The sequence below is a fragment of the Cloeon dipterum genome, chromosome 1, assembly GCF_949628265.1.
Source record: "Cloeon dipterum chromosome 1, ieCloDipt1.1, whole genome shotgun sequence".
NCBI classification, from domain to species: domain Eukaryota; kingdom Metazoa; phylum Arthropoda; class Insecta; order Ephemeroptera; family Baetidae; genus Cloeon; species Cloeon dipterum.
The window spans coordinates 8,365,604-8,391,833 of record NC_088786.1 but is presented as its reverse complement, the minus strand read 5'-3'; the positions used below and the strand labels follow the sequence as shown (position 1 = coordinate 8,391,833).

Sequence of the window (26,230 nt, the reverse complement as noted above, 5' to 3'; positions counted from 1 at the left end):
GAAAAATTTGTAACAATATATTCACTTTCATTTATTCGTGGAAACACCCAACTCCTTCAAGGGTATAATATTCTTTCTTTTTTTTAAATTATACCATCTTAAGTCGTTTTTAATCTCAGCTTTATTAAATAATCAATTGACCAAAATAAAAGTCAAAATAGTGGTAACGATTGATTATGTGAATAATTGGCATCTATCTGTAATAGGAAAATGAAAACGCATTGGAATCAGTTCTGAAAAAAATAAGCGATTATTATTCCGTGAAAGAATTAGGGCAGCTTGTTTCCAGCGACCTGCGATAAGCCTCGTACTCTTCTACTTTGGTTTTGAACCTGATCGTAGGCAGGTCAGTCAGCGAAATCGGTGGCTGTGGATGCGCGGCCAGCTTTTTTCTTTTCTTGATGGCCTTCTCGATTGCTTCCTTAATCATGGGGATGCCTAGCTTCGTGTTGAACTCCATCAGCTTGTTCAGTCTGTCGAATTGTTCGTTTGTGTATTGGAAATTTAGGATGGAATACGGCGTTTCGGGTCCGAAGATTTCAAAGTCGGCAAACTCCTTCTCCTCTTTGGTTTCGCGTGGCACTCCTGAAATTATTTTTTCCATTTCATGTTGTTAATTTGGATTTTGATCCTTACCTGGCTCTTTGAAATCTCGGAAGGTCTTGTTGCACATGACAAACAGCAAAATCGTCGGGCACTGGGGGTCTTCGGGGTCGTCAAAAATATAGTGCTCCCGCAGCGGCTCTTCAGCAAATTTTTTAGACAGTTGCTCGACCGGCGGGAAAGGAACGTGATTCAGTTTGGCCCATTTCTCAGATACAATCAGTTGCTGTAATTTTTTGTTTAATATGGTATAAAAGAAATCTTCAAATTTCTTTTGACTCACGTTGAATGGCATGTCCTCATCTTTCTCTCTTGTACTGAAATCGAAACAGAGGTAGAGATCAACTGCTCTTTGAGGTCTGAGCAGCAGAGGGAATGGAAAGTTGAAGGTGAGACCAGAGTCGACTAGGTACAGCCTTTTTGCTTCGACACTCGTCTGTTCATAGAGTCCGACAAAATCAGTGTCTGAAATTAGAAGGTTGAAATTATTTAAATAGCAAGACGGTTGAATTTTTACTATCTTCTGGAGTAGTCGGGTGGAATGGCGATATTTCAAAGGTTTCCTCCATGTTGATCCCTCTCAGAGGGTTGAAGATCATGCCCGCCCTTCCTTCCCTGGTGTCCAGAATCTCGCTGCAGAAAATAGCGTCCATACTTCGGCCCCAAAAACTCTTGGCCTGGTCCTGCTTCTTGATTTTCACTGTCTGCCGACGGCTTTCCCAAGAGTTGGGCTTTTCAGGGTCCACCTTCTTCTTGGCATGTGTCCGCTGCTTGACTCCTCCTTTTCTATGCAGCTTCTTTCCAGCTGGGATTATTAATTTTTATTTTTATTGATACATAATATGTGTTTAAACTGATACCTTTGGCTCTCTCCTCTTCGTCTGAAGAACCGTCCATTTCTTCGGCGCTTGATTCAGATTCTTCCGGCTTGTTTGTAGCATTTCCGTTATCTTTTGAAACTGTATCATTACTTTGCTGTTTTATTGACTTTTCGAAGCTTACCGTCAGCCTCCAGGTTTCTTTCAATATCCTTTTCCATTTGCACACTCGTTCTGTTGTTGTTATTCTCGAGAGCCTCGACTTGATCCCTAAATGCGTTCACTGATTCGTCACTGGTTGCCGTAAAGTCGAGCTGGTTGGCATTGCTGTCACCACGAATGTGCCATTTCAGAAGCTTGCAAAAGGCACTGCCCCACACGCCCTTTAAAGGATATCGCAATGAGATATTTTCTCAAAAAGGTTTTATTGTTCAAATACCTGTAGGAAGTGAAGTGGATACTCAGGGTATCTTTTAAGGATTTTTCCTACAAAAAACTTGCTTCCAAATTCTTCTGGCTTCATGAATGACCCATACTTTGCCATCCCGACTTCAAACGGACTAAACTCGATCCAATCCTGCAATAATTATAATTTTGAGATATTTTATCAAAATGTCAATTTTTAAATGTCTAGTAATTAATTTAAATTTTACATAAATAATTCCGAGAGTAAATTTTTCTTGATCAAATGAGGAAATGAATTTCTTGGTCGTAAATCTATACTCCTATCCTTTTCTGGCCTAGATATGTTTTATCGAATCTAATCTTTCCTGATACTGATAACTTTACAATAATATTCTTGCCAATACCTTATAACTGAAAACTAATAGGTTTGACTGCTTGACATGAGGTAATGTAAATGATCGAGTAATTTAATCACCTGAAACGCCTTTGCAGACACGTTTTTCTTGACATTGATGCACGTGTACATGGGCATGGGTGCGTTGCCTTTTTCCAAACGCTTTTGTTGATCAGTGAGTGTGGAGTTTTTCAGTTCTGGTCCTAGCAAAAGCTCGCCCACCATGTGACCGAATATGTCCGTGAATGAAACTGGTTGTCCTTTTGTTTTCTATAAGAGCAATTGGAATAATTATTGTTGAGTATAAAATTTATTTACTGGGCCTTTACTTTGTTAATCAGCTCTCGTGAGTAGTGTAAAAAGTTTTTAAAGAGCATTCTCTTCCAGTCTTTAGATATGGCTTCCCTCAAATTGGAATGGTAGTGCGTCATCGGATTTTCAGGAAAGTCAGGTTGTGCGTAGATATAGGACAAGTACCTGGAATTTAGAATAAATCGTTGATTTTCATTTACAATCCTGAATTTTCCCAGTGTTACGAAGAACTTGGAAATAACCCGCTGCTTTTCCTCTAAATTCAAATTATATTTAATCAGCTATCTCCATCTCAAGCAGCCATAATGAAATCTGCATAAAAATTACCACAAAAGCTTTGAACAAACAATGGCTTTACGATCATAAACATTTTAGAAGAACAATAGAGTTGAAACATCACATTATCTTAATGATTGAAAATAAAATTACCATGATGAGCCGGAGAGTCCTGCAACATATGCCAAGCAGTCGATAATTTTCTCATCCTGCAAAGCGGCACAGACTCCACTCATCGCGACCAAGGCACGAAAGCCTCCGCCCGAACCGATCAGCCCGATCATTGGAACCTAAAATAGCCAAAATTTATTATGCATTCCTTGGCTAGATTATGAGTTTCACTTGCCTCGGCGGTGCTATCAGGCCCGGCCTCAGGCAGAAGTGTGTTGAGAGCTACCATGATTTTCTCTCTGCGCATTCGAAGAAATGTCTTCTCCTCATTTGACAAAGCCAAGCTGTACCTCAAGTCAGGTGCGGAGCTGTTATCAAGAAACGGGAATCAATAATTTTTCTAGTTAAACCAGTTCTGGAAACCTACTCTTTCGTGATGGCAACTTTCAGGAAAATTTTTGCTCCCTGCAATATAAATAAAATATTGATTATTACGAGTACGAGTTACGTGATTCTACGATATAATCTTTCTACCAATAGCTACATAGTAACCTCTTTATTGCGAAACTTGGGAGATTTCGGCATTTTCGACCTATCTGCTTTTCCTTCCTTGTGTTGCTGCATGAAATATTTTAATCTTTGCTTGAAAAAAATCTCCATTTTAAGTTTTGATTTTGATTTCATTTTGAGAAACTTACAGTTTTTGCAAAAACGGCGGTGTAATCTTTCTTCTCTGGGCCGATGGTGGCGTCGAGGGGCATCTCATGACGGCCCATTTCTCCGTCCTTGGTGTAGTTAGCATCCATTAGCACCAATTCTGAAAAATATAGCCATGCCAATGATGTAGAGATTGCACCGTCCGATCCACATTCAACTTTCTCTTTAGTATAGTGCGCGCCGAAAAACAACTCTTTGCCAGTTTTGAAATTAGTCTGTACACACATTAATATAATTTATCTTTATCAAAATGTCGTGCATCACGCTATGCAGTTGAAATAGTAATTTCCTCACGAGAAATGTTGCGTTCAATTTTATTTCACTCACCGAGTTTGTATTCCCCATTGTGGAGTTTGGCAGGGTCAAGGTAGAACTCGAACTCTTGGCCCCAAACCGGGTTCACGTTGTTGTCGATGGTGACGGTGTGTTTTCTGCCGTTTGGGGTGCCAGGTACTGAGAGGATTAGATACGGATCCGGCATATCCACTGAAAAGGTTGCAACGCAGGTGTGAAAAAATTATATTCGCTCGCTTGCTTGCTAGTCATCTCACTGAAATCGCTGAGCCATCCTTTGGAGATATTCACGCCTTTGTCAACGAATACTCGCAAGATGTGGCACTCTCTGTGCTTCACCTAACGGAATGAATTTTGGTTAGTTTAAATTTTAGTTCAGATAGAGTATTGTAGGCTGTGTTATACCTGGAAAATCTGGAATGGATCGAAACTGAAACAGAAAAATTGGAAAAATTATTTTTAGGGTAGAATTTTATAAGATAAAATTTGTTCAAATTAAACCAGGAATATATTGTCAGAAATTGCAGTTTTAAAGGAAAGTACCGCACCTTGTGTTTGCTGTAAAGCACAAAAAACCTAATTACATATTGTTTAAAGTAATTAAGAGGAAAGCACGTCAAACTATTTTTTCGCTGTTGTGTTGTTCCAATAAACCTTAATAAATCGAGATAAAGCCATTAAAAATTTAGGCATATAAATATAAATCATAATTAAATTTGAAATTGCCTTTTAGCCTCCTTACTAATCCTGCCTGAGCTATACAATTAAATGTTAATCTTAGTCCTTTTTACACACATAAGATAGAAGCCAAACGATTGAGACGCAAAAGTGTGATGCAAATACAAAAGTATTTACATCGTTGGTGAGAAAATACCAATAAGCAGTATATTTCTGCTCATTTCCAAGTGCATTACAACTGGCTCTGAAGCCTCACTTTACCTGTCCAAGGACCACATGCCGCTGACAGCCCGCTTTTGCAATGTTTCCCTTTGCCACTGGCGTTTGGCAGCCTGTCCAGCCGCCGAGTACGCCTTGCTGAAATTTTTCCTCAACGCGATCGGCTCCTCCATCGCGCCGAGCAAAAAATAAAATTGACCCCGGACGCGTGTTCTCGATTGTTGCTCGGCGAAAGGCTCTCGACCGACTGCCAGTGCCAGACCGAAGAGAAAATCTGTTGATCCGCTCGCGGCGCAGACAGCGTGGTTTTGACTTTGTATAACATAAGCAAAGCAGCATATAGTGCGGTGTGGTGTGGTGTTATCCCCGCGAATGTTTGCATTTTCTCATTGGACGGCCCCGTGGGGGACGCTCCCTTCCACGTCCCAGATAAAAAACAACGACAACCGCAAAAACGGCCTCTACTTCGCCAGCAGACTGAATGGAATCCTGTTGTGACGCATGAGTTTTCATGGTGGTATTATAGCTATAGTAGTGAACTTGAAACGATAAAATTAATGGAAACACTAGGTGATTAAATCACGGAATCCGAGAAGAGGCAGTAGCTCATTCTCTAATTGCTTTTTCATTCAGGATTTTTTTTATCAAAATGACCTTTGAATGGTGCGTGGCTGGGAATTTTTGTGGTGGAAATTATGGATTTTTTTAGACGTGCACAATGATAGGCTGCAAATCATAACATATTATCCATTAAAGCTGTACTAATTTGTAGAAATATTTTTAAGAAAAATTAAATAATATTTAATCGATTTATTGCACTCTGGACACTTGTCTAGAAAAATTATTGTCAATTACTGTCAATGTGAAAGCCCCAGCAAAAAATGTAAGCTATTATTATTATCGTACATTCCAATTCTAAATGGACAGGGCAACGTGAGCGTGTCAAACTTGAGGCATTCAGCACACGCGTCAGACTCCCAAATCTCGCGATTGCGCGCTCGATAAATAATACGAGCCAAAGAGAACTGGTTGGTTTAGTGGTTAAGTTTGTACTTAATTAATAATTAGTTTCCGGAAAATAAAAAAATCTAACCAATGAAGTGCACTAATTGTCCTAAAAAAATCTGGTTTTTATAAGGTTTATTTTTCACCCAGATATAGCAGTTCAAAAACTAGTTTCCACCCTCCAAAGTGAATTTCCCCGTTGTGAGTAGTTATAAGAGATTTATCAAAGATTAAAATTCTACCCTTTGTTGGAGTTTCCTGCATGGCGATCGCCGCTGCCACAGCAATTGGTCGAAGGTGGTTTACGTCATTTTTGCCCAATCAGAACGTCCGCGATCCTCTGTCATGAGAAATTAGAGCACTTTTGGGAGGCGAATAATTTGCCAACCACGCATAACGGGGAAATTCGCCTTAGAGGGTCGAAACTCATTTTTTGAACTATTATCTGGTTGAAAGAAAACATTAAAATATGAAGGACAGTATTGGTGCACTTCCCTTTTGAGTGAAAATTTGCATACTAAATTTTAAACCATTTTTATAATTTTTTTTAATCTCGTAGATATAGAGTTATGTGTATCAATTCAGACTTAATTTGCTATGAAAGTACCGAAAGTAAATAAATATAATAAAATAAAATAAATAAGGAAAATGTCGATGCTTCAGAAACACTTTCCATATGATTTAAAATTACCAACAGCTGCCATTATTCTGATTTTTTTCCGCAGCTTATCGGAGCCGAAATTTTCATTTTATTTCTGATCATTATTTGTTTGTTTTAAAAAAACTCGCAACAGCGGTTATATTTGTACTGTCTCACGGCATTGATCTCAAAATAGATAACCTGAAGAGCTGTAAGCTTCAAAATATCGCTCACTTCTTTATCTTCAGTCGACAACAAAATAGCCCTGGCTAAAAGTTACGGAAATATAGCACAAACCAAATAACAACCAAATTTATTATAAACCAAACCACTCTACGGTCACTAAAAGAAAATATCGCTGTGGTGGTGTACCCGCTACCAATTAAAATTATCTAAATTAAAAATTCATTACCCTTGTTAAATTCCAAGTGACTAAAATTTAGAGAAAAATGCATCAAGCTGACAGACTAGAATTTCCTGTGATTTTATTGCCTGTCATGCCTTAGATTCATGTTGTTTATGTCTGACCTAATTTGCATCTTGTTAATGCATTCGCGGAATTTCTCCATTTCCGAAAGTCATCGTGTCAAAAGAGCGTGCTTCCTTTCTACGACTTCATTTGATCGCTTCAATTGCAATTACCGCGGTCGGTTTGGTTTGGCACCAGTGACGTCAGGCGTCTCCTCCTGCTGATTGTTGTCCATCGCCGTCCGGCCGCTTCTGAATTTTCCTCGTTGGTTTATTTCAGCTGGATTTACAATGGGCTACCTCCTGCCCAGTCGGTACCTGGTAACTGCAAGAGAAAAAAACGTATCGGCACATATTCAAGGAGGATTGAAGCGTTAATTGGCTCATGTGTTTATCAGACCCTTATCTTTCCCCGAAAATCTGTTTGCTCTTGGTTGTACCATTTGCAGAGCGGGTACATTCTATAATATTTGCTCAGAGCGATTTGCGTTGATTAAACTGCAATATTTTTACAGCAATATGCCAATCACTCCTCGAAATTGTAAATTTTTTAATTTACAACTGCTAAAATTCTGTTCTGAATTTTTTACATTCTTTTCAAATTGATACTTACTTATTTTAAGTAATTTATTGCCGTAATATTTTCGATAGTTAATATAACTATTATTTCAGAGCAGTGCCAGTATTCCAAAGTAAAGACATTAAAATATGTTTTAAAATTCGCACCTGCTAAAATAACATTTCTTTCATTTGAAAATTTTGTTTTTGTAACAACAAAATTTCTTTTATCTGATACGCGATGAAAACCTTTTGTTTTTTTTACTTTTTTACGGTGCAGAAGGCTCTGCCCATTTGTTTTATAACTTCACCGGTAGCCAGAGACGGCGAAATGGGCGAGGCACTTTTGTCTCCCTTTCACGCTTGCCGTCTGTGACGTCAGCACCGGAGACTTCTCGGCCAATGAGCCGTAGGTGTCAAATCCTTTATTATTGGTCGGCTGGGTGTCGGAACTTGCTTGAATTTAGCATCATTACCAAGCTACACTCGTCCTCGACATAATGAAACAAAAACAAAATCTGTACGACATTCCGTTCTCGCTCGGGAGCTGCACACAGCGAGCAAAACAACGTTTCGCGCGCTAGTGAATTTTTACGTTCGTGATTTACGTCCGAATTCGATCTGTAACCCCACATGTTATGCATATGTTTACTTAGAAAAGTTAACGAGCTTTCCAGTGGTGTGCTTAAAAAATTTTTTGGCCTCGAACTTTCCAAGTAATAGCGCCCGCGCGCAGAAAAATTGGAATTTTTTCAAATATCGTTGTTGTTTAACCTCTAAATCTCGGCTTCTAACCATCAGAAAATCAAAAACTACCCACCGTTGGACTCGTCTCGACCTACCCTGATGAGCTAAAATGTTGAGGGGTGCCTACCCTCCACCCTTCAGTCGCTTAACTTCAACCCCCTCGGAAAAAGTAAAAATAAGGGTGGTGTCTTAGGGGTGGAGAGTAACAACCCATTTAGGTCATCAGGGTAGGTCAAGACGAGTCCAACGGTGGGTAGTTTTTGATTTTCTGATGGTTAGAAGCCGAGATTTGGAGGTTAAACAACAACGATATTTGAAAAAATTCCAATTTTTCTGCGCGCGGGCGCTATTACTTGGAAAGTTCGAGGCCAAAAAATTTTTTAAGCACACCACTGGAAAGCTCGTTAATTTTTCTAAGTAAACATATGCATAACATGTGGGGTTACAGATCGAATTCGGACGTAAATCACGAACGTAAAAATTCACTAGCGCGCGCGAAACGTTGTTTTGCTCGCTGTGTGCAGCTCCCGAGCGAGAACGGAATGTCGTACAGATTTTGTTTTTGTTTCATTATGTCGAGGACGAGTGTAGCTTGGTAATGATGCTAGCTAAATTCAAGCAAGTTCCGACACCCAGCCGACCAATAATAAAGGATTTGACACCTACGGCTCATTGGCCGAGAAGTCTCCGGTGCTGACGTCACAGCCGGCAAGCGTGGAAGGGAGACAAAAAGTGCCTCGCCCATTTCGCCGTCTCTGGCTCCCGGTGACCCGGTGTATAACTTAAATATATATGTTTTAATAAAATATTTGTTTATTTTGTGCGTAGAGTGATTGAATTTTAGGCGCACTTTCGACGTTGTTTTTTGCACGGAGCTGATTTAACTTTTATTTTGGCACATTAACATTTAGGAGCCATATTACATTTTTTAACAAAAAGTCAACAAAGATTTTAAGAAAATAATACAATTTTGGACTTCAAAAAGATTTTGAACCGTGTGAGCAGATGAAATTTTCATGCTTATAATAAAAAAAAATGGAGAACGTTATTATTTAATATCAGATACATTAAAAATTGGACTGACCTGCTTGTTTTTTTTCTGTTTGCACCTCTGACGACGCTATAACTGTTTTTTCTGCTGTCTAAATTAGGGGTTGTCTGTGTTAGGAGCGAATCATTCTTCTTCAGCAGCGTCTTTCAGACTGCCGTGTCGACGGCCGCTTATTTCAAGAAATGCGGGTGTCTATTAAAAGCACATCGGTCTCGGTGCAGCAGCACCCCACCGCAAAAATTAAATTATTACCGCCGAATTTACACAGCAGGAACGTGAAGAGCGTGTGGGATGAGCCCTTCAACAGCAGAGACGATTATTTCGAAAGCCTTTTTTCCTTATTCAGAGCCGCCTTATTCCGAGTTTTAAGAGATAAATTGACGATGGAACGTGTGCAATAATAATAATAAGGCTGGTCGGCTGCGATAAAAAGGCAGGCGTGCTCTTTGTCAAACTCTGTTCGTGACTGCAATAAAGCGTCAAAGGAAATCACCTTCGAGTTTGTACGATGGCGTGTGTATGTTTGCTTTGTCATTGGCACAGTGGCGCAACTCACGAGAAATGGAAAAATAGATCGATAATATATGTTGACGAAGACAAGAAAATTGGTGGAAATTGATTGGTAATATTTAAATGTCTGAGCAATTATTAAGTCATTTTAACCAATTTAACAAAGAACAACATTAAATAAGAACTGAATTGAGCTTTACGATTAATTCTGAATGAAAATGACCGCTCTCTTAAGTGACTAGATTCAAATGTTAAATTTTCCAAATTTTCTTTATTTTAAAATTTCGAAAATTATACCTTCAGAAATAAGAGATAATTTTTCCTTGTAAAGATTCTGAGCTTCAAGATTGATGCCATGTATGTTGCAACGTCAAAAGTCGAGACGCTAAATTACTAAAATTATTAAGTAGGACTATAAATCAACCCGTCAAAAAGTCATTATCTCCTTAACGCCCGTCTTTCCCGCAATGGTCCATCCCGGCATCTCAGTACAAATTGAACAAAATGCAGTCTGCACCAACCGTATAGTGAAAAAAATAATTTGGAGTCCATTTCAATAAAAGTTCATAGCTTAATTTACAATAAAAGTATATTAAAAGTGAGTATTTTGTATTAGGGAAATCTTAATTTTACACTGTCTAGTTCTCTTTAGATGCAAAATTTGTTTAGAATTATTTTGTCATGTTGTCACACTGCTCCTACTCGCTGTCAACAAAAATCATCGACTCGCAGACTTTTGTGCATCGTGTTCCGTGTTTATTTTCGTCTCTCGGCCGCAGATTTGTGAATATTAATGACTGCAGCAAGCCATTACCGGACAAATTAGCGAAAGCATTTCATGTTCCACGATCTTCTAGTCAGTTCAGTGTGAAATTGCCGTTCGAATCGAGATATTCGAACGGGGCACCACCGTGTTCTGCCGTGTTCCGCCGGCACTTAACATACATTTGAGCATGTGAAAATTGTCTAAAGGTGATTCAAAATTTATTGGTACCTGGCTACTATAAATCCAAATAACATTGCAGAAACTCTGCAATGATGAAAAGGGCACTCATGGTGGCGGAGAAGCCGTCCTTGGCAGCTTCTCTGGCCAATATTTTGAGCAACGGCAGGAGCACGAATCGAAAAGGTTATTTTTTGTGTTTGTTTTCTAGATTTTTGTCATAAATTTCTTCCGGTTTTCAGGAATAAACAATGCCTGTTCCATTCACGAGTGGAACATGCAGTTCAAAGGCGAAAGTGTCCATTTCTTGATGACTTCCGTGTGCGGTCATGTCATGAGTTTGGACTTTGTCGGAAAGTTTAACAATTGGGACCGAGTCGATCCGGTTTGATTAATGCTAAAAATGAAATTGATCTTGTTTGCTAATATTTGCTTTATTTGCTAGGCTGAGTTGTTTCACTGTCCAACGGAGAAAAAGGAGGCTGTGGCCAAACTGAAGATGCCGCCATTTCTAGCCAAAGAAGCCAAGGGTTGTGATTATTTGGTTCTGTGGCTGGATTGCGACAAGGAAGGCGAGAATATTTGTTTTGAAGTCATCGATGCTGTCAGAGAAAGCATGAGGATAACTGATCATGTATGATTGGGTTGCTATTTTTTTCTCTTTAGCTAATGTGTCAATCGCAGAATGTGTTTCGAGCCCACTTTTCTGCCATCACAGAAAAGGACATCAAAGCTGCGATGAACAATTTGGGAAAGCCAAACGAAAACGAGGCCAAGAGCGTGGATGCGAGACAGGAGTTGGATTTGAGGATCGGCTGCGCATTTACCAGATTCCAAACCCGATTTTTTCAGGCAGGTTTTTTAAATTAATTTTGCTCTAGAAATTATAAGATTGCAAATTAACAGGGTAAATATGGAGACCTGGACGCATCTCTGATCTCCTATGGACCGTGCCAAACGCCGACGCTTGGATTTTGTGTGCAACGTCACGATGAAATTCAAACTTTCAAGCCTGAACCCTACTGGGTCTTGCAGGTAATTATCAATCCTTGTAAAACAAACAAATTCAATGACAGCGTATTCATTGATTGATTATTTAACCACATCCTGATGGAAGTAAATTGCAATTCTGGTTTTCCTGTCACTTAATGGTTTTCCTTTATCAAGAACACATATTTAGCAATAATTTCTTCATAAATGGGACTCATTAAATGTAAAGAAATTGAATCTTATGATTTATATATTTTAAATAGAAAATTAAAATAAATTATTCAAGATGGCAGGTATTTCTTTTAAAATTTTGAACAAAACGCGGAATAATGTAATTTGGAAAGGGTAGTTAAATGGAGGTGAGACGAAAAAGGATTGAGATAACAGACAAATTTTGAATATATTTTTTTCATAATTATTATTAATTATTATTAATTGCCAACAGAATAAGGGTATTCATGTCCAGGCATTAACCACCGTTTTATTTTAAATTGAACTAAATTAAAGCAAATTTCTAAGAAATATATTGGAAATAAAAAAATAAAATGAATATATTTGCCAAAAAGTGTAGTCTCTGTGAGTTTAATTGATACATTTTTTTTATAAAATTTTGATTTATTCTAGGTGACTGTGCAAACAAGTGAAGGAAAAGAGGTCGTTCTTGATTGGGAACGCGTGCGATGTTTCGAAAAGGAGATCGCCACCATGTTCCTCATGCAGGTCAAAGAGTTCAAAGAGGCCAAGTAAATTAAAAAAATAATTTTTGACCTTTATAAAACTTGGAATTCTTCACTAGGGTAACAAGCGTGAGCATGAAGGAAAAGGCCAAGGTTCGGCCGTTGGCTCTGAACACAGTGGAGCTGATGCGAGTCGCCAGTTCAGGATTGGGAATGGGTCCTCACCACGCGATGCAAATCGCTGAGCGGCTCTACACGCAGGGCTACATCAGCTATCCACGAACAGAGACAACGCATTATCCAGAAAATTTTGACCTGCTGTGAGTACACAGAAATTTTTCATAATTATTGAATTTTAAGAAATACTAAGAATTAATGCGATACAAATTTCAATTAACAAAGAAAGTATTAAAATATTTGGTATAACAAAATTTTGTAAGAATAAATTAAAAACTTTTGATTTTTTGTTTAACTCTTGTAATGACATCCACAGCGAGGTGCTGAGGCAGCAGCAACACAGTTCTGACTGGGGTGAGGAGGTCAGGGAGGTATTGTCGTCTGGAATAAACCGGCCCAAGAAGGGCCATGACGCCGGTGACCATCCTCCGATCACGCCAATGAGAACAGCGAGCCGAAGTGAACTTGACGGAGACTCCTGGCGCCTTTACGACTACATCACCCGCCACTTTATTGCTACTGTAAGTCATCTCAAATTCAAATGGCTCGCATTGTTAAGGCACTCTCAGGAGTGTCAAAGCAATGAGAGGAATTTGAGCAGTTCGGAGATCTAATACTGGCTACCCAATGTCAGAAATGGCAAAAAGTGGTTAGTTTAGTGACTCGAATTGCTCAAATTGCTCAACGGGCTGGGAGGCGCACCGGCGCCGACTCGCTACTTGCTGGTTTGCACCTTTCCAGCATGCGTGATTTGGCTTCACGGGACAAATGTCTAGCGTTTCAATGCAGTCCTCGGTGCGGAGGCAAGTGGCCCTTCAGTGGTCTGGGTCCCTGTGCGGCCTGGTGCGCCCATGTTATCCGTTCGCGGTGTTATTGGGACCCGGGTTTCAGCATTCGTGCTAGTGCAGTGCGCGCCCTTCCCGGTCCTCCGGTCCTCGGACAGGGATAAAAAGAGCAAAAAAAAAAAATATTACGCCATGTTTATTGGGTTAAAATATTTTAATTCCGTCTATTTGATTCATAGCCAAAAATCCCAACATAAATGTTTGGGGAATTAAGTCATTAGATTTTTTTGTAGATAATATTGAAATATTTCCGTTAAATTTTTGAGAAGAATTTCTTTTTTAAATTATTTTAATGTTGACTGTGCAATAATTAAATTATTCTTTTAACCCTCGCTTTTATAAATTATTTAAAAAAAATTGAATCAGGATCCAGATCTTTCAATACGCATTTCTATCTAATTTAATATTTCATTGAAATGTCGTGTATGAAATTTAATTTTTTTTCTTTTCAGGTTTCAAGAGACTGTACTTATTTGAGCACGACGGCTAAATTTGAGATCGGTAAGGAGGTGTTCAAGTGCACTGGCAAAACACTGTTGGATCCAGGCTACACCATAGTTATGCACTGGCAATCGTTCAGCAAGAACGAGACTGTTCCCCCGTTCTCTGATGGAGAAATCGTTAACATACAAGAGGTAAGAAACCATTTCGAAAGTAAAAATTAAAAATACATTTTACATTTTTGTATATATAAAAAGCATTTATTAAAATACAATGTTGTTTCTTGCTTTAAGACGAAAAATAAAAATTGATATTTTAGGTTAATTTTTTTTTTGTTTCAGGCCAAACTGCAGGAATGCCAGACATGTCCGCCTGATTATCTCACGGAGTCGGAACTAATCACCCTGATGGAAAAGCACGGCATCGGAACTGACGCTTCTATTCCAGTCCACATCAATAATATTTGCCAGCGGAACTATGTTGCTGTCGGCTCAGGCCGTCGCCTTGTGCCCACTTCGCTTGGAATTGTCCTCGTCCACGGGTACCAAAAGGTACAGATTTAATTCAGTTAGAAAATCAAAGCTGATTTTATTCTAATTGCAGATCGACCCGGAGTTAGTATTGCCGACGATGCGTTCTGCGCTAGAGGAGCAGTTGAACCTGATCGCGCATGGTCAAGCCAGCATGCACGCTGTGCTGCAGCACTCGCTCGAAATCTTCAAGCAGAAGTTTTTGTATTTCGTAAAGAATATCGAAGGCATGGACCAGTTGTTTGAGGTCTCCTTCTCGCCCCTCGCCATGTTGGGCAAGGCTTTGTCCAGGTTTGTGTGTCTTTTGGCCACTTATTTGAGAAAAAAAAGAATGATTTAGTTAAATTACTAAATTTTAACGCAGTGAATTTTGGTGTCGTAAAATTTGCTTACTTGGTCTTTGATTGAAAATTATTACAATTCAATGTTTTGCAACAGGTGCGGCAAGTGCAGGAGGTATATGAAGTACGTTCAGGCGAAACCAGCACGTCTGCACTGCTCGCATTGCGATGAGACGTACAGCCTGCCGCAAAACGGCGTTGTGCGCATCTACAAGGAGCTCAAGTGTCCGCTGGACGACTTCGAGCTGCTTTCCTGGTCGGCTGGCAACAAAGGCAAGAGCTACCCTCTCTGCCCCTACTGCTATAACCACCCGCCGTTCAGGTACTGAAATATATTTTCTTATTTCTTCTGCTCGAGTGATATAATTTTGGTATCTCTCAACAGGGACATGAAGAAGGGCAGCGGCTGCAACGCGTGCACCCACCCAAGCTGCCCACACAGTCTCAACAGCAACGGGGTCTCCTCCTGTGTCGAGTGCGACGGTGGGGTCCTTGTGCTCGACCCAGCTTCTGGACCAAAGTGGAAACTCAGCTGCAACAGGTAGCTTTCCAATTTGTTCTAGAAATCAATTAATTCCAACTGCTTAAACTTTAATTATAAAATGATTATTCGCGGAATATAATGCTGATGATAGTACGTAGACTGATATCTAATAAGAATTTTGTGGATTTTTCTTTCAATTCAAGTTTTATTCCACCTGTTCCGGAAAAGTCCATGCCACTGGCATAAACCATAAAATACTGGACTTTTGGAGACATCTAGAAAATGCTATTTTCTCCGTGAATATATAATACCGATTTAAAACAAAAAATTAAAATGGTTCTGAACGGTGATAAGACCTTAATATTTTTAATATAATTAATTAGTGATTAAACGAGATAACAATTCATTTTTTCGCGATTTGAACAGATTTACATCAAAATAGATTGGCTTTTATTTTTAAATTTGAAAAAAATAAGACTTGTGAAAAAACGGCCTAGTCTACCTGGAAAATCCGGTTTAAACGAGTATCAGGTAAAAGCGGCTGGCTCATGTGGCGAACACAGATTGCAAGGCACAAGCTGACAAGGCATAACCCTGTAAAAATTACGAATATAATTACCTACATTTTTTTGCTTAGCAGACCTTTCGTTTCCACTTCTCTCACTAAAATATTTTTTCTTTTACCAATTAAGACAAAAAAATAAATTCAAAAATCGTTTCCAGGTGCGATGTCATCATCCATATCTTTGACGATGCTCACAAAGTAGCGGTTGATGATGGCACGTGCGAATGTGGTGCGCAGCTCATTTGCGTCAACTACAAAGAGGTGAGTCCTGACTCTGACCGACGCCTGACGTTCAACTAAAAATCTAACCATCGTAATAATTTTCTCAACAGGAGCGAACAAAACTGCCAAACGAGGCGACGGAGCTGACGGGCTGCGTTTTCTGCTCGCCCGACTTCGCCAATTTGGTCGAGAAGCACAGGGCAATCAACCGGCCGAATCGCATGGCCCCCGGCGGCCGGGCGGCCAGGGGAAGGGGCCGCGGCCGGGGAGGCAAGGGCCGCGGCAAAGGGAAGCCCAAGGACAAGATGGCCCAGCTGGCGGCCTACTTCGTGTAACAGCCCCTTGTTAGTGCGGTAGCCCCCGCCACTTGTAAGGCGCGGAACTCCGAATTGTGTTGTTTGTTTGTAGCTGCTCAGGTAGCCACTTCTAGGATGCAGCATGGAATGTCCTCATCAAGCAGTCTACACACTTTTGTCTTTGCTGCTCGACTTAATAAAAAAAGTTAAATTAAATGAAGTACTTATGTTTTTAAGATTTATTCATTTTCCTTTTACACCAGTCTCATAGCCCTTCATTGAATTTCAAACAGAACAACTTACAAGATCTAAAGGAGAAATTGTGACATTAAATAAAAACCTTGAAATCTTGGGATTAAATTGAAAGAGGCTCTTGCAAAAAGGTTTGAATCGGCTTTATACTCAGAAGAATTTAGATAAATTCAGGAAACTTTGAGTGAGCAAATTTAATTAAATGGTTGATATTTGGAGGAAAATGATGAAATAATATTTTCTGAAGAATCGTTGGAAAAGGGAATTCGTCCAATATTTTCTTCTATTTTACCTAATCAAATAAAACAGGTATTTCTTTAGAAAAAAAATTAGCTTAAAGACATGCGTAGCGTAACCCAAGCATAAAAACGAAGATTTTAAAGCGCGAAGAGAATTATTTTTCTTATTATTGTGTTTTACACTGTAAAATACTACGTAATGTGTCTGGAAAGACGTCACTTTTTACGCATTAAATCTTTCAAGATTTCTGACCGAAACGAAGGAGATTAACTATAATTTTCGCGCACACCTTGGGAATTCTGGAGGAAAACGATGAAATAAGGAAATCTTTTGAAGAATTGTTGGAAAAGGAAATTCGTCAAATACGGCGGGTTTAATTGTTGTCCGACTTGTACATTAAAAATAAAATTCGTGGTGTCGAAATAGAGGACTGCAAAAAAAAGGAAAAAGGAAGGCGCCTACAACAAGCAGTGTTCCCAGGCGGTCACCCATCCAAGTACTGACTGCTCTCAATGTTGCTTAACTTCGGTGATCGGACGAGAACCGGTGTGTTCAACATGATATGGTCGTAGACGATGATCTGTGGCTCAAACACAAGTATTTGATTGTGCGCATGCTTGTGATGAGTGCCTAAATCAAAAACTTGTGTTTGAGCCAGAGATCATCGCCTACGACCATATCATGTTGAACACACCGGTTCTCGTCCGATCACCGAAGTTAAGCAACATTGAGAGCAGTCAGTACTTGGATGGGTGACCGCCTGGGAACACTGCTTGTTGTAGGCGCCTTCCTTTTTCCTTTTTTTTGCAGTCCTCTATTACGACGCCACGAATTTTATTTTTAATCTACAAGTCGGACACAATTACACCCGCAGTATTTGACGAATTTCCTTTTCCAACAATTATTTAGAAAATTTCCTTATTTTATCGTTTTCCTCCAAAAATCCCAAGGTGTGCGTGAAAATTATTAGTTAATCTCCTTCGTTTCGGTCAGAAATTTTGAAAGATTTAAAGCGTAAAAAGTGACGTCTTTTCAGACACATTACGCAATATTTTACTGTGTAAATTACAATACGTAATAAGGAAAAAAATTCTCCTCACGCTTTATGAAATCTTCGTTTTTATGCTTGGTTACGTAACGCGCGCGTTACGCATCTAATGAAAAATACGAAAAAAATTCCCCAATGATACCTCTGTTGTTTTATTTGATTTATTAGGAAAAACAGAAGAAGATACTTCGGGAGTAGAATTATTCATGCAACCAACATATCGGACAGGACGAGCAAAAAGCCTAACTCGTCCTTGTGCAGGGGTTGCAGAGGTCGCAGCGCCCTCAGTGCCCGTCCTGACTAACTAAGGCGTTCGCCGGCAGCCCGTTGTGATCAGCTGCTCTGCGAAAACTGCGGGCAACATGAGTTTATCCATCAAAATTCGGTCTCTGGTCCGCCCAGGCGCCCTGCTATCGAATTTCGGCCTGCCGAAGTCGGCGATTCAGGGCACATCATGGAGCCAATCTCGGCACTTCTCTGCGATTCGCATGTCGCCGAGGAAGAAGTTCTGGCTGGTCGCGTTGATCGGCGTGACAGGAGGAGCCGCTGCCGGAGGAACCTACACCTTTTACCAGATGAAGCAGGCCCGAATTCCGATCATGAATGCTGGCACTGGAACAGTTGGCACTATCCTCTTAGATAAACCTGATATTACACCTTCCAGAAGGGTATATGAATATTTAAATACGGGTACAGTTTTTTGATTGTTGTTTTGTTTTTAAATTTTTGATTGAGAAATATCAAGTTTAAAAAAATCATATTTTTATCAATAGAGGACGTGAATAATAAATTAGAAATTTTTTTATCCGATCAGTTCCTCATATAAATACATTCAGCTCCTGCACTTTAAAATTTATTTAAGGACTAAATTGAAGTAAGATTATTTGTGTGATAGTATTTTCTAAACTTTTTCTACCACCTCTATATCATACATGGATCTTCAGATTTTTTTTTAAGTATTGCCATAGGTGGACTCAATTGATGTCAAAATTAAAAAAACCCATATTTTTCAGGGGTTCAAGGTTTTTGATTTTATCATTGTGCTTTTAAACAAAGACAAAATTTGCTGTGGATGTGCCACCACTTAGAAACAAAATACCAAAAAATGGTGGTATATTATATAATCTAATTCTTCTTCTCTTTTGAGAAATTTCGGCTTAAAGTTTAAATAACATGAAATTTTGCCTCCTTAAAAATAGAGCGACTTAAAAAAATCCCTTATTTTCGAGAATATCTTAAGGGGACTTTTGTTATAAGGTTTAATTAAGAATTTTGGAAGCTACGTCTTGCGTGGGGGTTTCAACTAACAACTAACTCCCAGCCCTAGGGGGTGGTTTTTTTTTAAGAGCCTTGAAAAACGACGTTTTTGGTGTCTTATTTTGTAATTTTTTTTGCCATCAAAAAGTGTTAAAATATTCCTCAAGCGATTTATTTCCTGTTGAAAGCACACGAAAATATTTTAATGTTCATAAAATTGGGCTTTATAGTAGTTTTTTTTTTAATTTTTGTTGTAATAAATTAAATTTTTCACTTAAGAGTTACTTTTTACCGTTGAATTGCCTGTTATTGACGCGTTGTTTTTTTTTCAATTTACAGATCGTGTCTAAAACGGACAAATACGACCTGCAGCTAGTTCTTTTCCAATATCAGACGTGTCCTTTCTGCTGCAAAGTGCGGGCCTTCCTCGACTACCACGGCTTCTCGTACGATGTAATTGAAGTGAACCCTGTCATGAGGCAACAAATGAGGTGGTCAACTTACAAAAAAGTTCCTATCCTGCTGGCCAAGGTCGATGGCGGCTACCAAGTAATCTCCGTGATTTAATTTATATTTAAGTGAATTTAATTTATTTAAAACCCTTGCAGCAAATGAACGACAGCTCTGTGATCATATCAGCTCTGACGTCGTACATGCACAATCCGTCTGAAGGTCTGACTGCGGCTCTGAAATATTACCCCGCCATCGAGTACAAAGACGACGAAGGAAACGTGAAGAGCGAGGTGATGAACCGGCACTTCCTCATGTTCGGCGAAACCATGCCAAAGGGTCAGACCAAGGAATCCATAAAGTGAGAGCTTATTCCTATGAGAATTGAGATGTGCAAATAATGCGGATTATTTCCTTTCGCAGCGAGGAACGAAAGTGGAGAAAGTGGGCGGACGAGGTTTTAGTGCACACCCTCTCCCCAAACGTCTACCGCACCAAAGATGAAGCCCTGCAAGCCTTTAACTGGTTTTCCGAGGTATTAGCAACGCAAAATTGAAGCCGGCGGTGTGGAGCTGACGCGTGCAATTTTTCTTTTGACAGGTCGGTGACTGGGAAAAGCATTTCAGCAAATGGGAGAGACTGATGGTCATCTACGTCGGTGCCATGGCTATGCTTATGATTGGAAAGAGGCTCAAAAAGAGGTTCTAAAATTTTATTCTATTTATTTTCTCAAGTTTTAAGACCTCCTTTTACACTAGAAATTCATGAAGTCGATTTTTTTTAAATCGGATTACATTTCCGAATTTTTGAAAGGTCTGTACAATTATAAAAATCCTTGACTCAATCAGCGTATTTCTAACTTAGATAAGTAAAAAATATATTTTTATCTTAAAGAATTTAAAATTTAGTTCACTGTTCGATAATTATTCTAAAAATGTTGTTGTAAACTACACTCCAGAGGTTCTTGGAGCAAATTATCAACCAGAATTTTCCTCGTTGCATGAGAAGGTCATACTTTATTGCGCGCAATAATCAAGATAACCTTCAGCTTTAAGATGTAACGAGGAAAAATCTTTCTGTCAATTTTCCCGTGTACTATTCTTATCTAGCAAATATGGTGACACCATAAATTACTTCTTGGACTTAATTACGCATATTGAGTTTTTCAGGTGTAAATTGCAAATTAATTGCAAAATATAATTCAACAAAGAGCAATAACTTATGCAATCGCTCACAATGACATATATGTATATATTTATGCAAGCGGAATAATTGTCGTTAAATAATTAAAAAATTTGCTACCCAGACAATAATCAATTATTTAAAAAGGGCCTCCATTTCTTTGGGCTTTAATTTTTTTGGATTAAAATATTTTAAATTTAATTTATCTAAAACGCTCATAAAGGTTTTCTGTAGTCTCCAGTTAGCGGTGGCCATTATTTTTTAATTCGCACATTTAGGCATTTTTACGACAAGCTGTAAAAATTTAGGGGTTTTCACTTTCAAAAAATATTCAGTGGCAATTTAATTTTATTGCCATCGGGCAAAATCAACCAAAAATATTTATGTGCAAAATTTAAAGGGATTTTTTGGTATGTTTTTTAGCCTTCAATTAGAATAAAATATATAATAAAAACCATTTCATTAATGTTTAAGTGCAACTGATTTTCCGTGTTTGATATAATTTTTGTAATTCCTGCTTGCAGACACAATTTGAAGGGTGACGTTCGGCTCAGCTTGTACGACGAGAACAATTTCTGGCTGAGGGAGTTGAGGAAGAAGGGCACCCCGTTTATGGGCGGCTCAGAGCCCAATCTCGCCGACCTAGCTGTCTACGGAGTGCTAAACAGTATAGAGGGCTGTGACGCCTTCAAGGATTTGGAGAAAAACACTAAAATCGGTCCATGGTATTACGGAATGAAGGCCGCGGTCGCTGACAGACGCGGTGCTGTCGTTCAATGAAGGTTGTGTAAATAGTTTTAGTATTTACAAAATAATAAAAAGGCATAACTTTTTCGAGATATTGGGAACATTTTATTGTTTGGGTTACATTCATCATACCAAGTGGATGAATCATGCATATCATTTAAAGTGGTTTATCCAACACAATAACAATCAACACTACACCAAGTGCAATGGCAAGGCATATTATTTGAGATTCTTTCCAGCTTTGGTGATCGGTGATTTATTTTTATTACCAAATATTTAGATTCCCCAAAATAGAGTATTAAAAATGTTTGCATATCGATTTGAGATTCTTAAATTTTAAATGACGGTTCTGGAGGATATATATTGTGTTTAATCAAGGCAGTGACAGAGAGAAAGAGTGGTAACAGAAAATGCACATCCAGTTTTGTACTCGCAATGAGAGGTAAGGTTGAAAAAGCGGAAGGAAACTTTGATTAATCTTATGGTCGTTCGCGATAATTATAAAAATACGAGTTAGTAGTTACTGCTCCAAAGCACAAGCGAGATTCGGTTAAAACTTGGCGTAAAATAATCAAGCTGAAAAACTGGAGAGAAAATAAAGCTGCTGACCAAATACCAAATAATCGTGCAACCTCCAGTTCTCCGCGATAACTAGTAATAATAGCACTATTTGAAACAGTACATAATAAAATGGTACTACGTACACATTGCTCGCACCTGTTTGCAAGTGTGTGGCCAACGTAAAATGAGTTTTAAAAACAACACAGCCCAACACTCACAAAAAAGAGCCAGCGTCCAAGATAGCTAACACTCAAGGGCACGAAACGCGGGAAAAATGGCACCAAAATTTCCTTTTCAATAGGTAACAAATGAATTTAATATTTGCACAAACCGTAAGTGCTCAAAGACGTCGGCAGATGACGGCATTTTTTTTATAACAAACCTAAAACCTAGATTACAGATTGAAATCCAGCTGAAGTGAATTGAAATAAATTTTATACAAAGTAAAAAGTTGCAAATGCGCAGCGGCAACATTTGTCACACTCACGGTTCCGCCAATTAAGACTAGACATCGGAATAATTTTTCGCCTCAGCTCAGGCTGGTACTTATTTCAATTTTTAGCGTGTCGGTGCTGATCTTGGGTTTGGGGATGGACGCTGGCCGCCACTGCTGCTGATGGAGGTGGTGCTGCCGGCGCTGACCATCGTGCTCACGGGATTACGCTCCATAGACTGACTGGACAGGTCAGAGAATCACATTCTCGTTTTAAAAGGGTGGGGGTTAACTAACTACACAACGCTACCTTACCTTGACGATGTCCACGCCGGTCAGCTGCTTAACAACTTCAGGCACGCGGGCCACAATGTCCAGCACCTCGCCGGTCAGCTTGGAGGCGCCGATCTGACCGTTGCCAGTCGAAACCATGGTCACCTTCTTGGCCTGGGACAGTGGGGCGGCCACCTCAGCAGCAATCTGAGACAGAAATGCGAGTTTAAAATAAAAATTAGGCAGGTCAATCCAGAATTATAATTATAATTATAAAAAAAATCTCATTGAGGATAGACAATTGCAATCGCTTCTAGTAAAAAAATTATTTCAATAAAAATAAAACAAAATTTGGCAAAAAAAATCTTAGAAAAACAAGTCTACGAACTAAGAAATCGTGGGAGGACCAAATTTTTCCTACCTTGGGCAGGGTGTCGAGCAGCATGTCGACCATGGCGGCCTCCTTGTACTCCTTCCAGGCGTCGGCCTTCTTGGCCATCTGCTCAGCCTCAGCCTTGGCCTTTGCTTCAATGGCGAAAGCCTCGGCCTCGCCACGCACCCTCAAAGACTCAGCTTCAGCCTCCGCTTCCAAGATGACGCGGTTGCGGTTCGCCTCAGCAATTTTCTCCAGGCGGTACTTCTCGGCCTCAGCCGGACGGCGAATGGTGGCCTCCAGCTCGCGCTCGCGACGCAGCATTTCCTGCTCCTGAACCGCAATCTCCTGGGTGCGCTCCACCACCTTAAGAAAAAATTCCGTGTAGTGATTAAAAAAAGTCTAAAAATATCATTAATTTGGGAAGAAATTAGCAATTAGCAAAAAAATTAGGCAAAAATTAAGGCAAACTTCAAGGAAAAATTCATTGATTGATGGTTAAAAAATTACTGAAAAAGGTCCAAAAAATTTGGAAACTAATTTTTGACGAGTTTAAAGAGTAGCAAAGAAACAATTTGGAATTTTCTTGACTTAAATACAATAATTAAAATTTACCTTGATTTGCATTTGCTCCTCCTTGATCCTCTGCTTGGTCTTGGCCGCCTGCAGTTCGTAGGCAAGCTCGGCTTCGGCCTTTTTGGTCTGTACCTCGACGTCGTAGGCGGCCTTCTTGAGCTCAAAGTCCCTCTGGGCTTTGGCGATATCTGTATCGTTGAGGAAACGAGAAGCCATCCTCTCCTCTTCGGCAATTGCTTCCTTGATTTGCGCGTCCTTGCGGGCCTCTGCCTCACCGATGCGGGCATCTCGCTTCACTTCGGCCGTTCGAGCCATACCCAAACTTTTCAGGTAGCCCTGGAATTGATAATTACTTTATGAATCAAAACTTTGATAAATAGTCGAAAACACAAAAATCATACATTAATTTAATTAACAGGGCTCATCCTTGACAATTTTTTTTGCAATTTTTGACGTGAATATTTACTGTTAGAAAAAATTATATAATTCTATTATAGATTAGAAACATCCACAAAATTCCCTGAAATTTAACTTTATAAACCTTGTTTGCAGTTTTATCGAGAAATACAGACTGAAATTAATCCTGAAAATTTTTTGAACACTAAAAACAATCCTAGATATATAAGAAATAAGCGGTTCCATTCACTGCTCAGTGTGTGTGTGAAGTTTCCATTCCACTAGTGATATTTCAGAAAACTAACTACTACTCAACATGCACAAGTAGGAGATACTTACCTTCGCTCCCTTGAATGCGATTATTGAAATTGTAAAGATATATTTAGCAAGCATAAAATGAACGATTTTAGAACTCCTGAAAAATGCATTGCCCAACATACAAATAATTTAACTGTTCAACAGGAATAGAAATTTTGTGGCATCATACATGACCCAATAAATTACAAGGGAAGTGTCTAGCTCAAAATTGTAACTGGAAAATAATGCTCGAATTGAAAGTGGATAATCACCTCTTCGTCACGGATATCCTTCAGGGTGTAGGACACAACCGTGATGCCCATATTGACCAAGTCGGACGAGGCCACCTCGAATACCTGCTTGCTAAATTTCTTCCTGTCCTTGTAGATCTCCTCCACGGTCATCGAGCCCATGATGGCCCTTTGGTGGCCCTCCAAGGTGACCAGGGCTATCTGCTGGATTTCGTTCTCAGGCTTCCCAAGGAACTGCTCGCACGCGGCCAGCAGCATCTCTTCATTCTGGCCCTGAATCTTCACCTGGAATAGGGTTCAATGTAATCGTTGCACAATTTCCTTGGTTCTAAAGCGTCTTACCTGGGCAATGCCTGTGACGGAAATCGGTACACCTTGACATGTGTATACAGTGGGGCTCTCCACTTGGAGGGTCATCGTGTTCAGGGATATTCTAGAAAATGATTATAATTTTTATGAGGGTTTCAACAAATATTAATTGGGGACCGACTTTGGTTAAAAATTTATCAAAAAATAAAAACAGTAAAAAAATTAACCTAATTTTCATACATAGAGAAAAATTCTTATAAAATGTTAATTTATTTAATTTGTAAATTTTGATATTTGTTGCCAGAAATATAATAGTGTAAATTTTATCAGCTTCCAGAATATTTTTCGTATTTCACTCGCTACGATTAACCATTAAAACATACAAAGCTCACAACTACCACTTGTTGAAAATTTTTGAAACGTAAAAAATACCCAATGATTGATTTTTCTCATGGAGCAGAGTCTACAAACTAAAATTGGGATATACTGGTCAAAAAATCTTTTTTTAATAAAATTTTAATTTTTCTTAAAATCTCGAAGTAGCACAATTTTCCAAAAATTCGAAAGAAAATTATGAAGCTAGGTTCTGTTAAATTATTTTAAATTGAAAGACCGTAAAATTTAAAAAATTAAAGAAGCCATCGCACACAGCACTTAATAAAAATTATTATAAATTTCCAAATGTCTAAAATGCATCTAATTGGAAACAAAACGAATTGGGAAATCTTAACAAAAGAACGTAAAAAGGAAAAATTAAAAAAATTACAAACCTCTGAACTGCTTGAATAGCCGGCCACACGAAGGCCCGTCCGCCAGGAACAAGCAAAGGTTTGCTGTAGCAGCATCCTGAAAACGATATTATTAACAATTTTGAACGTCAAAATCCAATTCAGTCTGCAATTTGCTATTAAAAACTCGGCGTCTGATGGGCGGGGAAGAGGGTATTGGGAGTGTCTGCGAATGCGACGGCCGTGCGTCCTCCGACCGGCTCTCGATTCTTCCGGCGGACTCACCTGACACGACGAGGGCCTCGTTGGGGCCGCAGGTGACAAATCCCCACACCATTTTCGGTCAATCTCGTTCTTTCTGCGTCAAACCACCGCACAGCCCATCAAAAGAGGATTTGTCAAAATGGCTTTCAAATGCACGCAACCTGTCATGCGCCCTTGAACCAGAGAAGGAAAGATCTTGTTTTGGTTTTCATCGGTTTTCAACGACCTTTTCCGTGTTTACGCTAGATGGTGCGAAATTATTGTTGATCAACACGC

The 26,230-nt window shown here is 39.3% G+C and overlaps 4 protein-coding genes and 2 non-coding genes across 11 annotated transcripts; 3 read left to right on the top strand and 3 right to left on the bottom strand.

Annotated features, from left to right (window-relative positions):
- Nucleotides 1-103: 103 nt before the first annotated feature.
- On the bottom strand, nucleotides 104-9,791 carry LOC135934387 (cytosolic phospholipase A2-like). 5 transcript variants are annotated; one of them, XM_065476089.1, is made up of 20 exons: nucleotides 9,549-9,791; nucleotides 9,330-9,465; nucleotides 7,115-7,265; nucleotides 4,336-4,360; nucleotides 4,188-4,269; nucleotides 3,964-4,122; nucleotides 3,618-3,736; nucleotides 3,472-3,561; nucleotides 3,347-3,384; nucleotides 3,155-3,287; nucleotides 2,962-3,098; nucleotides 2,550-2,697; nucleotides 2,302-2,490; nucleotides 1,861-1,998; nucleotides 1,606-1,804; nucleotides 1,464-1,553; nucleotides 1,121-1,408; nucleotides 887-1,068; nucleotides 637-829; nucleotides 104-585 (listed from the first exon to the last, which is right to left on the bottom strand). In XM_065476089.1, the coding sequence occupies exons 3-20, from the start codon at nucleotides 7,174-7,176 to the stop codon at nucleotides 254-256; spliced, it is 2,604 nt and encodes an 867-aa protein (XP_065332161.1). In that variant the 5' UTR covers nucleotides 7,177-7,265; nucleotides 9,330-9,465; nucleotides 9,549-9,791; the 3' UTR covers nucleotides 104-253. The 5 variants fall into 5 exon arrangements, with proteins under 5 accessions (XP_065332161.1, XP_065332159.1, XP_065332160.1 ...); XM_065476087.1 differs by lacking the exons at nucleotides 7,115-7,265; nucleotides 9,330-9,465; nucleotides 9,549-9,791 and adding an exon at nucleotides 4,870-5,117; XM_065476088.1 differs by lacking the exons at nucleotides 7,115-7,265; nucleotides 9,330-9,465; nucleotides 9,549-9,791 and adding an exon at nucleotides 4,870-5,117 and having other exon boundaries at nucleotides 3,472-3,537.
- Nucleotides 9,792-10,505: 714 nt separating this feature from the next.
- Top3beta (topoisomerase 3-beta) lies at nucleotides 10,506-16,537 on the top strand. The gene is made up of 16 exons (XM_065476093.1): nucleotides 10,506-10,778; nucleotides 10,832-10,935; nucleotides 10,992-11,134; nucleotides 11,195-11,383; nucleotides 11,434-11,601; nucleotides 11,656-11,784; nucleotides 12,364-12,482; nucleotides 12,536-12,736; nucleotides 12,910-13,114; nucleotides 13,891-14,073; nucleotides 14,221-14,430; nucleotides 14,483-14,700; nucleotides 14,848-15,072; nucleotides 15,136-15,291; nucleotides 15,958-16,060; nucleotides 16,132-16,537. Exons 2-16 carry the CDS (start codon nucleotides 10,842-10,844, stop codon nucleotides 16,354-16,356), a joined length of 2,568 nt encoding a protein of 855 aa, XP_065332165.1. The 5' UTR covers nucleotides 10,506-10,778; nucleotides 10,832-10,841; the 3' UTR covers nucleotides 16,357-16,537.
- A 727-nt stretch (nucleotides 16,538-17,264) lies between these two features.
- Nucleotides 17,265-17,383, bottom strand: LOC135934889 (5S ribosomal RNA). Its single transcript, XR_010574149.1, has one exon. It is a non-coding gene; the product is annotated as a 5S ribosomal RNA (ribosomal RNA).
- Nucleotides 17,384-17,475: 92 nt separating this feature from the next.
- Nucleotides 17,476-17,594, top strand: LOC135934888 (5S ribosomal RNA). Its single transcript, XR_010574148.1, has one exon. It is a non-coding gene; the product is annotated as a 5S ribosomal RNA (ribosomal RNA).
- Nucleotides 17,595-18,054: 460 nt separating this feature from the next.
- Nucleotides 18,055-21,585, top strand: Su(P) (prostaglandin E synthase Su(P)). The gene is made up of 6 exons (XM_065481283.1): nucleotides 18,055-18,525; nucleotides 19,454-19,663; nucleotides 19,723-19,925; nucleotides 19,988-20,099; nucleotides 20,165-20,265; nucleotides 21,271-21,585. The coding sequence occupies exons 1-6, from the start codon at nucleotides 18,220-18,222 to the stop codon at nucleotides 21,524-21,526; spliced, it is 1,188 nt and encodes a 395-aa protein (XP_065337355.1). The 5' UTR covers nucleotides 18,055-18,219; the 3' UTR covers nucleotides 21,527-21,585.
- On the bottom strand, nucleotides 21,576-26,170 carry Flo1 (flotillin-1). Of its 2 annotated transcripts, none has more exons than XM_065481262.1 (8): nucleotides 25,976-26,170; nucleotides 25,733-25,808; nucleotides 24,996-25,086; nucleotides 24,675-24,938; nucleotides 23,749-24,045; nucleotides 23,182-23,499; nucleotides 22,803-22,967; nucleotides 21,576-22,726 (listed from the first exon to the last, which is right to left on the bottom strand). In XM_065481262.1, the coding sequence occupies exons 1-8, from the start codon at nucleotides 26,025-26,027 to the stop codon at nucleotides 22,613-22,615; spliced, it is 1,377 nt and encodes a 458-aa protein (XP_065337334.1). In that variant the 5' UTR covers nucleotides 26,028-26,170; the 3' UTR covers nucleotides 21,576-22,612. The 2 variants fall into 2 exon arrangements, with proteins under 2 accessions (XP_065337334.1, XP_065337341.1); XM_065481269.1 differs by having other exon boundaries at nucleotides 21,576-22,730; nucleotides 25,976-26,169.
- Nucleotides 26,171-26,230: the final 60 nt, after the last annotated feature.

Excerpts from the sequence above, each read along its gene's own strand:
- LOC135934387 (XM_065476087.1), bottom strand. The coding sequence starts at position 5,000 with ATGGAGGAGCCGATCGCGTTGAGGAAAAATTTCAGCAAGGCGTACTCG. Across the intron at positions 4,361-4,869 it reads GGCATGTGGTCCTTGGACAG|TTTCGATCCATTCCAGATTT; the intron begins GTAAAGTGAGGC and ends TTTCTGTTTCAG. Across the intron at positions 3,385-3,471 it reads CCAAGTTTCGCAATAAAGAG|GGAGCAAAAATTTTCCTGAA; the intron begins GTTACTATGTAG and ends TTTATATTGCAG.
- Top3beta (XM_065476093.1), top strand. The coding sequence starts at position 10,842 with ATGATGAAAAGGGCACTCATGGTGGCGGAGAAGCCGTCCTTGGCAGCT. Across the intron at positions 11,785-12,363 it reads AACCCTACTGGGTCTTGCAG|GTGACTGTGCAAACAAGTGA; the intron begins GTAATTATCAAT and ends GATTTATTCTAG. Across the intron at positions 14,074-14,220 it reads AAATCGTTAACATACAAGAG|GCCAAACTGCAGGAATGCCA; the intron begins GTAAGAAACCAT and ends TTTTTGTTTCAG.
- Flo1 (XM_065481262.1), bottom strand. The coding sequence starts at position 26,027 with ATGGTGTGGGGATTTGTCACCTGCGGCCCCAACGAGGCCCTCGTCGTG. Across the intron at positions 23,500-23,748 it reads AGGAGCAAATGCAAATCAAG|GTGGTGGAGCGCACCCAGGA; the intron begins GTAAATTTTAAT and ends TTTTTTCTTAAG. Across the intron at positions 22,727-22,802 it reads CCGGCGTGGACATCGTCAAG|TCTATGGAGCGTAATCCCGT; the intron begins GTAAGGTAGCGT and ends CTGTCCAGTCAG.